The sequence below is a fragment of the Rhamphochromis sp. 'chilingali' genome (genome assembly GCF_963969265.1).
Source record: "Rhamphochromis sp. 'chilingali' genome assembly, chromosome: 9".
NCBI lineage: Eukaryota > Metazoa > Chordata > Actinopteri > Cichliformes > Cichlidae > Rhamphochromis > Rhamphochromis sp. 'chilingali'.
In genome coordinates, this window is record NC_137936.1 from 32047896 (window position 1) to 32060143 (window position 12248).

Below are 12248 nucleotides of genomic sequence, written 5' to 3' on the forward strand. Positions count from 1 at the left end.
ATAGCTGTGTCCCTAGCGGTCACGTAGCACATCATTATATACCAGCTAGCCCAACTTCAGTAACCCTACAAACGTCACTGCTGTTTAGTTTTCTGTCTTCATTTATGCTGGAAGTGATAGCAGAGCTGTACGTTTTAATTTGTTTCCAAAACCCCGCAGTCAGGACATGCTATATTGTATTTAGATAGAAGCTAGCGAGCTAACTCCCTGCTAACTTCTAACTCCGTTAAATGTCATAAATTCCGTTTTCATGGATGCCTGGATGTTAAACTCAATTGTTACACCTGGTAGAGCAGAACGCTGATCATTTTATTAAAGATGAAAGACTTTAGACAGTTTTTCAACTCTCAGTAATCCCATAGTGATCGTTTGATATATGGACCTGCAGCGGAGTTTAGACCCAGACACGGCTAGTGACGTCAGACTGAACAACCGGATAGCGCAGTTGTCAACAATGGCGGCAGCTAGTTAGTTTTAACTTTACTCTTATTATTCTTTCTGGGTCACAAAATAAACGTTTAACATATTTTCAGGCGAGAATGTAGCTGTGTAAACCTCAAATATCTGCTCAGTTTATCAAGACACCACATATTTTCAAAAGCTCTCCGACGTTTTCGGAGACGTCTGTTACCCACTAGCTCGTTAGCTAGGCGGGGGCAAGGCTAACTAGAGCCGTGAGAACACCGGACTCCCGGCAAATCGTTTTCAAACCCACCACTGTCTTTCGCTACTCAGGTTAAACATGATATATAAGTCACTTAGATAACTTAAAATGTTATTGTTTGGCTTTCTTTAGTATTTTATTTGTTTCTGAGTAAATCGGTTTGGCTAAGATTAAAGTTATAGTTTTTGCACAGCTAAATAAACTTCAAGCAGACAGCTGATCGTCAGAAGTTTGAGACGCTGGATAATATACTCCGGTGTCCTGTTATATTTTAGAAAGCAAGGAGTTTATTAAACTTCATCGAAACAATCTGCAAATTTCATTAAAAATTAATAAACTACCATCTTGTCTTTATTTTTAGTTAGCACAAACACTTCAAGCTGTAAGCTAATGATAGTTATATAAGACCAGATGCTGCTGGTGCAATAAGCTGTACGCTGTACGTCCAATGGATGATGATCTGATTAGTCGACTAATCGCAAAAATAATCGGTGACTAGTCGACTATCAAAATAATCGTTTGTGGCAGCCCTACTTCAGTTGCAGTATCTGGAGGTGAAGTGATCCTGAACAGATTGAGCTGTCAGTCTTCCCCACCATGAGTGCAGAGATGAAGACAGCTCACTGTGCCTGACAGGAAGAGAAGGCTTTGATTTGATTTCAGGTCTCTGGCAATGTGCAGTTATGACCGGACGGTTCAGTCTGGGTTTGATGAGGAAACGTCCTCAGCTGGAACTTCTAAATTGTCTCCACGTAATTGGCTGGGTAAAGACCGAGCTTGCCGTTGTCCAGGCGACCTTTACACCAGCCCTGATCATCCTCATCCTCCAGTTTCGTCAGCTCATCACCTTTAACAGAGGAAGAGAGTCTGAGAAACAACGCCAAAGTGCAATAAAATTACATAAACACTGCTGATCTCAGATAAAATAAAAACTTGCGGCGTCACGCAGGATCCTCAAAAGCTTTTCCAGTGGTTTTCATAACATTAACCATTTTGTCTCACTCACCAACTCTGAAGCTGAGCTCGTCCTGCTCTTGGCCATCATAGTCATACAGCGCTCTCACTCTCACACCTGTGCCCACATCTTCATCGAAGGGGTTCATCCCTCCGTTGGTGTCGTTGCCTGAGTTCGGGGCTGTCTGGTCCTCATCTGACCACTCTGTGGAGGCTGTGTACGGCTGGTTTTTATCGTAGCTGCTTACACTGAAAGAAATTTTTTTCACAAACAATACAAAAGGCACTCAGAGGATGATGTGGATTAGGATATGCATTAAAGCACTGATAACTGGTAAGCTGTTACCTTCCTCGGTCTACAGCGTGGTCTCCTGCTGTTGTAACATGAGTTAGCATGACTACATCATTTCCTTTCTTTGACTTTTCTTTCTTAGAGATGTTATGGACAAGGTCTGGGTTGTATTCCTGCAAAAAAACAAAACAGAAAAAGATGGAAAAACGGTTTAGATTTGGATGTAATAGATTTAGAGTTGGATTTCATATTAATCATATACATCTTTTTTATTATACAATCTCATATATATTCAGGGATATGCTGAATATAAACATAACTATATATAGTATTGTTTTTTCTAATATGTAATAAATATTTAACACCCTGCTTCATCCATATACCGGTACTGCTTTATAAATCGTTATTTCTCTGTAATGGTCCACCCGCACACGTGCAGCCTGTTCTAGTGTTTAATTACCTCAAACTGTGGCCAGTTCATGTGCATGCCGGGGCCGTGAGCGTTGCTGAACCACTTCAGATCTTCTTGTGGGCTGGCTGATGTGATGGTGCGTTCAAGCTCTCTGTACACTGTAGCATAACTGTGAACAGAGAGTGGGGATTTGGTGAATGGGTAATGTTTACATGATTGCTGTCTTGTTATCGTAACACTTTCAGTCATGTCAGACCTTTGGTTCTCTGTGAGGTTGAGGTGGCGTTTGACATCCAGCAGCACCTCCCTGAGGAAACTCAGCCTCTTCTCTTCAAACTGCTGGCACTGGTCGAACACCTGCTCCATGTTCTCCATGTATGAAGGGGTGCATTTACTCAGCTCATCCAGAGCCTTCTCATACTTCTCCTTAGCCTGTGTTGCAACACACACGGACATTACATGATTAAAGAATCATTCCAGAAGCAAAGCTCTTCACGGTCTCATGCTTCCATGTATAAACCTCTGGCATTAATATGCTAATCGTTGCAAAGTACCCTTGGCACCGCTGAACCATGGCATCAGGCATCAAGTATTTATGCCTCTTAATTTTTATTTTTTAGTTTTACTAAAAATCCATCCATCCATTTCTCCATTTATCCAACATGCAGCCTGTGGTTTCAACTTGCCTGCTTTTTAATTGTTGTTAATTTTATCATATCGTATCACACTCTCTGCAATGTTTTGGTTTTAGGTTAAATTGCTTATCTGTGTCTATTATCTGCTTGTTTTATTATATTTTCCTGTCCTCAGTCACTTCTGAAGCACATTTAGCAACGTTACCTAGCATGAGGTTCAGGCAAGGTTACAAATAAAATTTGACTGATCAGAAATTGCTTCTTGTCATGGACAAATAACCAAAAAGAACAAAGAAAGCATCCTGCTTATTGTAGTTGATTAATTTTGGCTTATATGTCTGTGGCATACTACTCTACTGATGTCCAAAAACAGTTAAAAAAAATCATATCCCTATTGACATTGCTCCCTTACAATCACCACACACACAATTGGCTGCTTTATCACGGCACCTGAACCATTATATGAATGGAAGTAGTGGCTGGTACCACGAGAAGAACGTTGCATCTGTAAATTACCCTGTGAATGTTTTGATGCAGCACCTCCTAGAGGCAGTTATATCAGTGTTTCAAACTTTAGGTCCAGCCATTTTTGAGCACTGGCATTAGCCTATTTGTTAGTTGAAATTAATAACACTGGTCCTAGATTAGTGGTACAATGTCAGTTTAATTCTGTTTAACTGAAATGGTTCTGCTCCAGAAGTTCTTCTACTTCTGGTGCCAAAGAACCAGTCTCTAACTAATGTCAGCTTTCTCCTGTCTCCTGTTTTAAGCTCCACCCCCCCCCAAAAAAAAGAAAAAAACCACCAAAAAAAACCCAGATAATGTGACTGAGCTGCTTTTAAAAAATGATTACAATTATTTATATTTCAGTCTGTAATAAGATCAAAATGGCTTGGGGTGACCATTGTTTTAGTTTTAATAACACACGTATTCCACGTGTTCATATAAGTTTCATTTATGGAGTCAATTTGAAACGGACTAATCTTGAGAGAACAGTATCAAATGTTCCAGCACTGAGGCAGTAAAATGAGACTAGAGTCCATGTCAAGAGCAGTGAATGAGAGTTACTGACTGAAGGAGTGGCATACTGTCACATATTAACAATGCTGCACTGGCTCCAATCAGACAGCCTTAAAATAGCCTTATTTGCCTTTGGCATTATTGCAGAAAATATCTTTTGCATAATGATGCTGGAGCAGCGGCAGCTGATGTTCTCACCTTCTGTGAGTCCTGTTTACATTTGTCCACTTTCTCATGGAGTTTCTTCTGCTGATCAGCTGCCACAGATGACTCTCCCTTGATGTTGGCCTCTCTGGTGGTAGCCAGCTTCTCCTCTTTGCAGGCCATGTGGTATGTTTTCTTGGCAGCCTCGAGCTGAAGAAGGAAATTCAACATAAACAGAAGAAAGCAGTATGTAATCAAACTTTGAAGATTTAAAACGAGTCCTGGTAAAGTCCACACTCCCTCACCTCTTTCAGCTTTTTGGCCCATGGTTTCTGAGCCTTCTTGAAGCCTTCCTCTGCCTCTTTGGTTTCCTTGAATCCACCCATCATTTGTTTGTGGTACGAGTCTTTCTGCCAGTTCTTCACTTTCTCAAAGTCCTCATTGATCAGGTAGTTCTTTATGTCCTGATGGAGCTCGCTCACGTTCTCGGCCTCTGTCATCATCGCCATCCAAGCTCGTTCTACTGTGCCGTACTGAGGCCCTAGTGAAAGAAGGAAGTGTGGGTAAAGTATCAAAACTTTATTTGACATGGACTCAGATCTGGGGGGTGAAAGACGACACTGAGAGCAGAAGCCTAGAGGAAGGATCGGTCTATTCCCTAAAATCTATAAATGGGTATTGAGGAAAACTGTTCCCATATTAAATGCAAAAGATGTCTTTCTGTTTACTGCACTTTGAAGGCAATTTGTAAATAAAGACTAGTAATGTATCTCCATGTTAATATGAAATACAAACCCAACCCTGAAAAAGTTGGGACTCTGTGTAAAATGTCAATTAAAACATAATGCAATGACAATGATTTTAAAATTTCATAAGCCCATATTTTATTCACAATAGAACAAAAAATATCAAAAGCTTAAACTGCGACATTTCACTATTTCATGAATAATAATAGCTGATTTTGAATTTGTTGGCAACAATTTGTCTCTGGAAAGGTATCTGGTACTAAAAAACAGTTGGAGTAACTAACAGCAGATCATTAACATGAGTATAAATGGGTTTTATTAATGGAAATAAAAAAATACCTCTGCAAGGCAGAGTTTCATAGAATTAAAGATTGGCATCGATTCATCAGTTTGCAAAAAACTACATTCACAAATTATGAAACAAAGTCAGAATAATGGCCCTCAACATAAAATCGCAAAGATTTTGAATATCTCCCGTTTACAGTACATAATATCATTTTATATAAAATCAGATATTATCAAAATGCACATTTTATCAATTTAAACACTTGATACGTTTTCTGTGCTCTGTCTTAAATAAAATATGGCTTCATCAGAACTGCAAATCTTTGCATTCTGTTTTTATTTTTACAAAGTATCCAATGTTTTTTGGAATTGGGTAAAATGATCTCTCACCTTTGTCTACCAGCTGCTTCCATCTCTTGGACCACTCGGTCAGTTGCTGTGCGTAGGATTTCTCAATTTTGGCACGCTCTTGGATGCAGTTCATCAGATCATTGCAGAGCCGATGACCATCATCAATCCGCTTCACCGTGCGTTTGTAGTTCCCAACCTTATATAAAAACAAATAAACATCACAGTGACATTCAGGTTACTCACCCAGTATTTATACACAACCAAATCCCAACTGTTGCCTGATGGCATTTAATTTTGTTGTAACAGAGCAAGTACTTGATGGCAGTGGGAAGGAAAAACTATTTTTTTGAACAGGAAGAAGTGGGCTTGGGGAGGAACAGCCATCTGCGGTGGGGATCACTAATGATTATGTTCTTAAAATATTCGTGTTCTGCCTCATCGAGGTTCTTGGAAGAAAATTCATCACCTAAGGCTTTGAGCTGTGAGATTTAGTTAATTTATAATCAGTTCAGACCAACAGCTTTCTATGAAAAGCTGCTAGTCAAAAAAGGCTGCAGACATCTTTTAGGTATCACAATAAATAGACTGTTAGTCCAATAATCCTTTTTACACAAACTTGTCAGTTAACCGCATAGCAAGTGACACAAACTGTTTGCTGGCTTAAAACATCCTCAGTCAAGCTTGTTTGTCCACCTCAGTTTACTGATTTGGTTCACTGATTAGACTATCTGAAGTGAGCCTGAAGTGGATGATGACAAACACAGCTGATCAAGGACGGTCCAGTGGCCTTGAGCATAGTAACCCCACACACGTCCCAGCCAATCGGACAAAAGTTGACTTAAAGGGAGGGGAGCTAAAATAGCTTGTTTCAGTCACAAAAAGGGCTGCACAAAGGCCAATTATATGATAAATAAAGATTATTCTAAACTGCATTTTATGCAAAGTCACTCTGGTAGGGTCCAAGAATAAAAACGTGTTTGAAATTTGCACAGTAAGTCTCCTTTAACTTAAATGTGTCCTAAAATGTTCAAATCAGGACATCAGAATTCCCATAGCATCACTGGGTTATTAGGACCCATACTGTGATTTCAGATAGTTTTCAGATACCCCCTTTGTTTGTAAAAACTACTTTTCACTAAAACTACTTGCAACTGTGGACCAATGTCACACGGTTATCTGCTGTCATGTCAACTGTACACATTTGAATAAATGCCTAAATATATATATATTACAAAACAAGAAAAAAAATTGTCTCAGACTATCTCCTAAAATATGGGTCTTTTCTGGTTCTAGCTAAAGCTATATAAAGGATTGGTATTAAAGTGATAATGGATTTACATGACCTGTGTACTTCTACTGTTATTTGGTGCACCTTGAAAAAAAACCCCAAAAGCCTGTCGGTGAAGCAGGAAGGATCAGCAGGGAAATGGCTGCTGCTGCTGTGCAAAGTTATGCAATGAAAGCAGGGGATGGGTTAATGTCATATAATGTACAACTCTCCATGGATGCAGGAGCAGCAACCTCATGGAGAGCTCTGCCGAGAGACAGAGCCCCTGTGAGAGAGAGAGAGCTACACAGAGGCTGAACCCCAGTTTACTGGCTTCATTTTACACTTTTAGCAGGACTGCATCTTTGCTGAACAGGCACTAGATGTTTACACTTAATACACCTTGAAAGCAACACCCAACAAGCCTAAAATCGGAACTAAATGAAAGCAGCTGGGGGGAGCAAATGATTGCATTCCAGACCAGGCCTCTGCTGGAGCAGCAGTGAGCTGAGTCAGCGATCAGCAGGCAGCACTGCAGCAGCTCCACAGCAGTAATGCAGTGGCTGACTGTGATAAAGTGACTATGTGCTGGAAGCAAATACCTCTGCTCCTCCACCTGACTCCCGAACATGAAGAGACATGATGAGGATAAAACTGAACCGAGTCTGAGAGGAGATCGAATATAAAAAACCCGAATGTATGAAGTCTTCTGTCTAAAGCGCCTCCTGAGTACATTCATCAAACAAACTCCTGCATCTGAACATAAAGCAACAGGACAGTCTGTACTGATGAGGTGAATAATTTCAACAGCAAATTGCTACCTTACCACCTCACCTGAGTCACCACCTCTCATATATAATGAATGAGCTTCTTGGCACTAGTTTCTCAAATTACTCAGGGCTGTTTTTGCTCAGGAAAGGTTGCAGCTGATGTAATCTTGTGGGAAAAACCCAGAACAACAAATTGCAATTGAAACAACAGACAAGCAGAAACCATTAATATTTACGCAGAAAATCGCCTACTTCCAGCATTTCAGTTTTGACAAAATGGTGCAATCCTTCAACTTAGCAGATGGTACACTGAAAATCTTTGATCTGACAGACAGATGAAATAAGCAACAAACAGACCATAGGAAGTTGTGCTGGAAATTTCCTATTTTTCATATACAGAAAACAACAGATTAATCAAACAAAGTAAGACTGATCTACAGTGATAAACTATCAACCTGTTGGGACCAATAAACACAGTTTGGACTGCCTTTGTCTATACTGGTGCCAAATTCAGAGATTATAAAATCTTACTCTGACTTGGCTGATAGACATGGACGATGAGCCAATCACAGCTTGGAATGCTACCATTTAGAAAAAGCCCCCTGAAATAGTGTTTTCTGAACTCAGCGTAACCCTCCTGTTATTTCCGATTCTGCCCTGCATTAACCGCAGTTTGTTCATCTGGTATCCCACACCCACTGACTCACCTTTTCCTCTTCCCTCATCAGCTTCTTTATAAATATGCTGGTCAAATTCCACTTGCATTGACAGGTCGTCCAAGATTAATGTACAGTGCCAGGGAGCTTTTATCTTTTCACCCCTCATCTAACCCCTTCATTGCTCTTGTTTGCAACATTTTATGGTAAAGTGAACTGTATTTACCTTTAATTTGTGTTTATTAGTCCAAAGAGTCAGTGTAGGTAGGTACTCATTCATTACTGTGTGTACATGCTCTTGCTATGTTTCATGTGAAAAAGGCCCATTTATTTTCCATTTAACAAAGATAACCACAACTCAACAAACTGTCCCCTCATGCCCTAAGTGCCTGGGCTGATCAAACCTTTGAGGCCCGCGGCAGGCTCTGCCTGCACCCCGGAGGTTTTGCTCTTTCTGTGGATTGTTTTAAAAGGCAGCTAAAGACACATTTGGTTTATAAGCTAAGCATTTTTATTTTAGTTCTTGTGCTGATTTTATTTGTATTTTTTTCCTTCATTTTCTGATGAGCATTTTAATATATGGTGACACATTTCAGCTTGATGTCTCATCAGGATCACAGTTTAGCAATCAAACGGGTAAATGGGCTGGCATTTATGCACCACTTTTCTAGTCTAATGGACCACTCGAAGTGGTTCAAGAGCACTCTCGCGTGCACAGTGGAGGAGTTGGGTTTGAAACACCTGATTAATGGCGGACTCGGTCTACCTCCTGAGGAACAGCTTTTTAAGGTGACTTGTCCACAAAGATACACAGGACAAAAAAAAAAAGACTACTGGTGAGGAGTTCTTACACTTTGAGAGCACAGGTTGGGCCAACAATGAAATATTTCTGTTTTTCCTTTCATTTTAACTGTGCCATAATACAAGATGTGGCTTGATAAATCGAGTCAATCAGAAATAATGGCACCAACATAGAGTAATTTGTCATGCTGAGGAAATGTGTGCGTCATTTTCTGATCTGAGTTTGAGGCACCCGCAGCTCAGTGATCCATTCCAGTCGATAAATCTGTTGCTATGCGCAGTGGCAAGTACTTGCCTGATTTACGTGCAAATCTCCAAACGGCTGACAAATGAGGCCCTGTATCTTTCTCTCAGATAAAGTAGGTTTACTGAGAGTTCATTACTAGGTCGTGTCACTTCCCAGCTAAGTTTAATCTGTCAAATGTTGCTCCTAGCTGTCTCACCTCCCAGAAACTGTCTGTGGTCTCCTCCAGACTGGCGGACTCATCGTAGGCTCCAGACATGGTCCCCGATTTGGCAGGGTGGCTTTAGGCTGTGGTAGTCTGCAGCAAAATAACTCTCCTTATGCACTGTAAGACAAGACAAGCGCAGAGGAATGTAAAACCCTCTGATGTGTGAGACACATAAAAACTCAGTTCACAACTCTTTTAGAATTTATAAATCCGATTAGAACAAATCCAGCATCTGCAGTGAGATTCACTAAAAAACATTGTTTAAAGCAAAACCAATTAGTAATAGTAGCATAATATCTTGGTAACAATATGATAACCTGCTAGAAATAAGAAGGTAATGTCTGTGATTTTATAGTTATAGTTATATTTGGGACCGTGTACTTATTAACTTAAACCATATCCTATTAGCTTATTTGACTAACAGAATAAAAACTAAGGTTGCATAAAAGTAAGGTTTCTCAAAATAGCTGACAATTATTGAAAATACTGATAAAGAACTAGATGTGGTTAGTTATACTGTTACTTAAAGTATTCACCCAAAAATTAAGCACTCCAGTTTCAACAGTTTAGGCGAGAGTGTTAGAGGTGTGGTGTACTCAGAATATAGCTATCCATCCCTAGTGAATTTTGCTGTGGTTTATTTCTAATAATACACATTAAATATTCAAATGTGTTCCAATATACTATTTTGGGCAGAAAAGAAAAAAAGATAAATTAATTATTTTACTGTATACACAAATTATAATAGTGGATTTTTTCTTTTTTTTTTCTTTTTAATAAGGCAATCCGTATCTCTGAAATGGTTGCTCAAAGACCTGCCAATTACATCATGCTTGCTTTAACATTATTCTTCTTTCAAAACTTCTCATTTACAGTATGCAAGTGGGCAGTCTGATGCTACTTGCTGCAAGAGAGGCTGGATCTTTGGATGGTTAGAGATCAGTGAAGAAGACGGCGCAGCCCCCCTACAAACCTGAATTGGATAAGCGGGAGAACATGGATGAGATCCTATTTTTGTATACTGGACATTTGAAATATGCATTCCATGATCACTTTCCTTCCTACCTGAAATATTTTTACCATGTTACGTGTTGTCATCCAGATATAAAATATGCTGTGAAAGGTGGTCCTGTTCATTAAGTTTGTTTTAAAAGGTTGTTAACATGGAGTAACAGGTGGGTTTGAATTTTGCAGCATAATATTTACATTATTGCTTTTAAAACCAGCAGGGTGTTGGGAATCTATGGTAGAATAAATTCAATAAATATAATATAGTAATACTATCCAATATGCAAAAAAATTGGTCAAAATTACATTATTATTACGAGGTTATTACAATTTAAACTCTGTATAAAAATGTGAAGATTACCTTCTTATTTCTAGCAGGTTATCATGTTGTTACCAAGGTATTACCCTACTATTACTAATTACTATTACTAAACTATTACTATCACTCGGATGCCTTTATTTCCACATCATTACCCCCCTTATTATCCAGTTACATCAGTTTGAGTAAGGGGTGGGCGATATAAACGATATACGATAGAAACTATATAAATTTGGCCAACGATAGAGATTTTGACTATACCGCTCTACCCCGATAGCGCATGTTGATGATGTCATCAAGCTGCGCCTGTTTTGGCCGAAAGTGTCACAGCGGCTACAACCATTATCATCTGCAAATTATGCCGGGCAACAGTCATAGCAAAGAGATGAAGCACTTTTGAAATACGGGGAAAGCCAAAAACTGCGCTTCCTCCACTTCCGTAACATTGATTCATTAATGTTGAATTCTCTCGCAGCTGTTCTATTCCCATGTTGTTGCAGTATATTAATAACTAACCTCGTATTGTGGATGAATAATCTCAGTTGTTCTCCTGACTGAAGTTTGCCCCGTGTATAGCATCCTGCTATGCGATTGCATTTGTCCCTGACCTGTCATGTTTAGGTGGAAACCAGCGAGCTAACTTCCTGTTAACTTCTAACTTCGGTTAAATTTAATAAATTCTGTTTTCATGGATGCATGGATGTTAAACTTAATTGTTACACTTGGTAAAGCAGCAACGCTGATGATTTTATTAAAGATGAAAGAATTTAGACAGTTTTTAACTCTCAGTGTTCGTTTGACTTTGGGACCTGAAGCGGACAAAGTTTTGGACCCAGATTACTGGGTCCAAATTATTACAAAGCTCCTCACTACGGCAGCCGTAATGCTCTGACAATCCATCAAGCAGTGCGGCTTACCAAAGTTGTACTAAAACATTTTTTAGCAGATTTCTGCATGCCAAAATCGGTTTGAGGTCAGTAAGCACAACCAGAATTCATAGGCACACTCTCGATTTTTGAGAAAATTAAAGGATTTTAAGTGTGCCTTACAGTGTCGAAAATACATTATACAGAAGAAAAGAATATATCGCGATATATATCGTTACTGCACGTACTTCAAATTATACCGCAATATGGATTTTAGGCCATATCGCCCAGCCCTAGTTTGTGTGTAATATTACTCAACTGTAACCACTGTTGCTACCATGATATTGCTTGATATTAACTGTTATTACTTTGTAATTGCATTGTAATAACTCAGAAATTACCACATTATTATGTAATTTTTTCTGCTTTGTTACTCAGCTACTACTGTAATAAAAGGTGCTGCCACAAAAACTACAATAATATGCTAATAAACTTTATTACAACGTACAAACCAAAGGAAAATAGAGACTGGCATCAAGGGACATCAAAGGTTAGTCAATCAAGCAGGTTACTTTATACATGCTGATATTAGGTGAACTCAAATGC

The 12248-nt window shown here is 39.2% G+C and overlaps 1 protein-coding gene across 4 annotated transcripts in view; it reads right to left on the reverse strand.

The window, feature by feature from the left end:
- Positions 1 to 442: 442 nt before the first annotated feature.
- The window catches only part of pacsin1b (protein kinase C and casein kinase substrate in neurons 1b), a 38499-nt gene continuing 26693 nt past the window's right edge, over positions 443 to 12248 (reverse strand). For all 4 annotated transcript variants that reach the window (XM_080892285.1, XM_080892288.1, XM_080892286.1 and 1 more), the window contains exons 2-10: positions 9441 to 9566; positions 5543 to 5699; positions 4427 to 4662; positions 4176 to 4331; positions 2579 to 2754; positions 2371 to 2491; positions 1965 to 2083; positions 1671 to 1867; positions 443 to 1511 (exon numbers count right to left, since the gene is read on the reverse strand). In XM_080892285.1, coding sequence (XP_080748411.1) covers positions 1402 to 1511; positions 1671 to 1867; positions 1965 to 2083; positions 2371 to 2491; positions 2579 to 2754; positions 4176 to 4331; positions 4427 to 4662; positions 5543 to 5699; positions 9441 to 9500 — 1332 coding nt within the window. In that variant the 5' untranslated portion in view covers positions 9501 to 9566 and the 3' untranslated portion in view covers positions 443 to 1401. The remainder of the gene's footprint in view (positions 1512 to 1670; positions 1868 to 1964; positions 2084 to 2370; positions 2492 to 2578; positions 2755 to 4175; positions 4332 to 4426; positions 4663 to 5542; positions 5700 to 9440; positions 9567 to 12248) is intronic.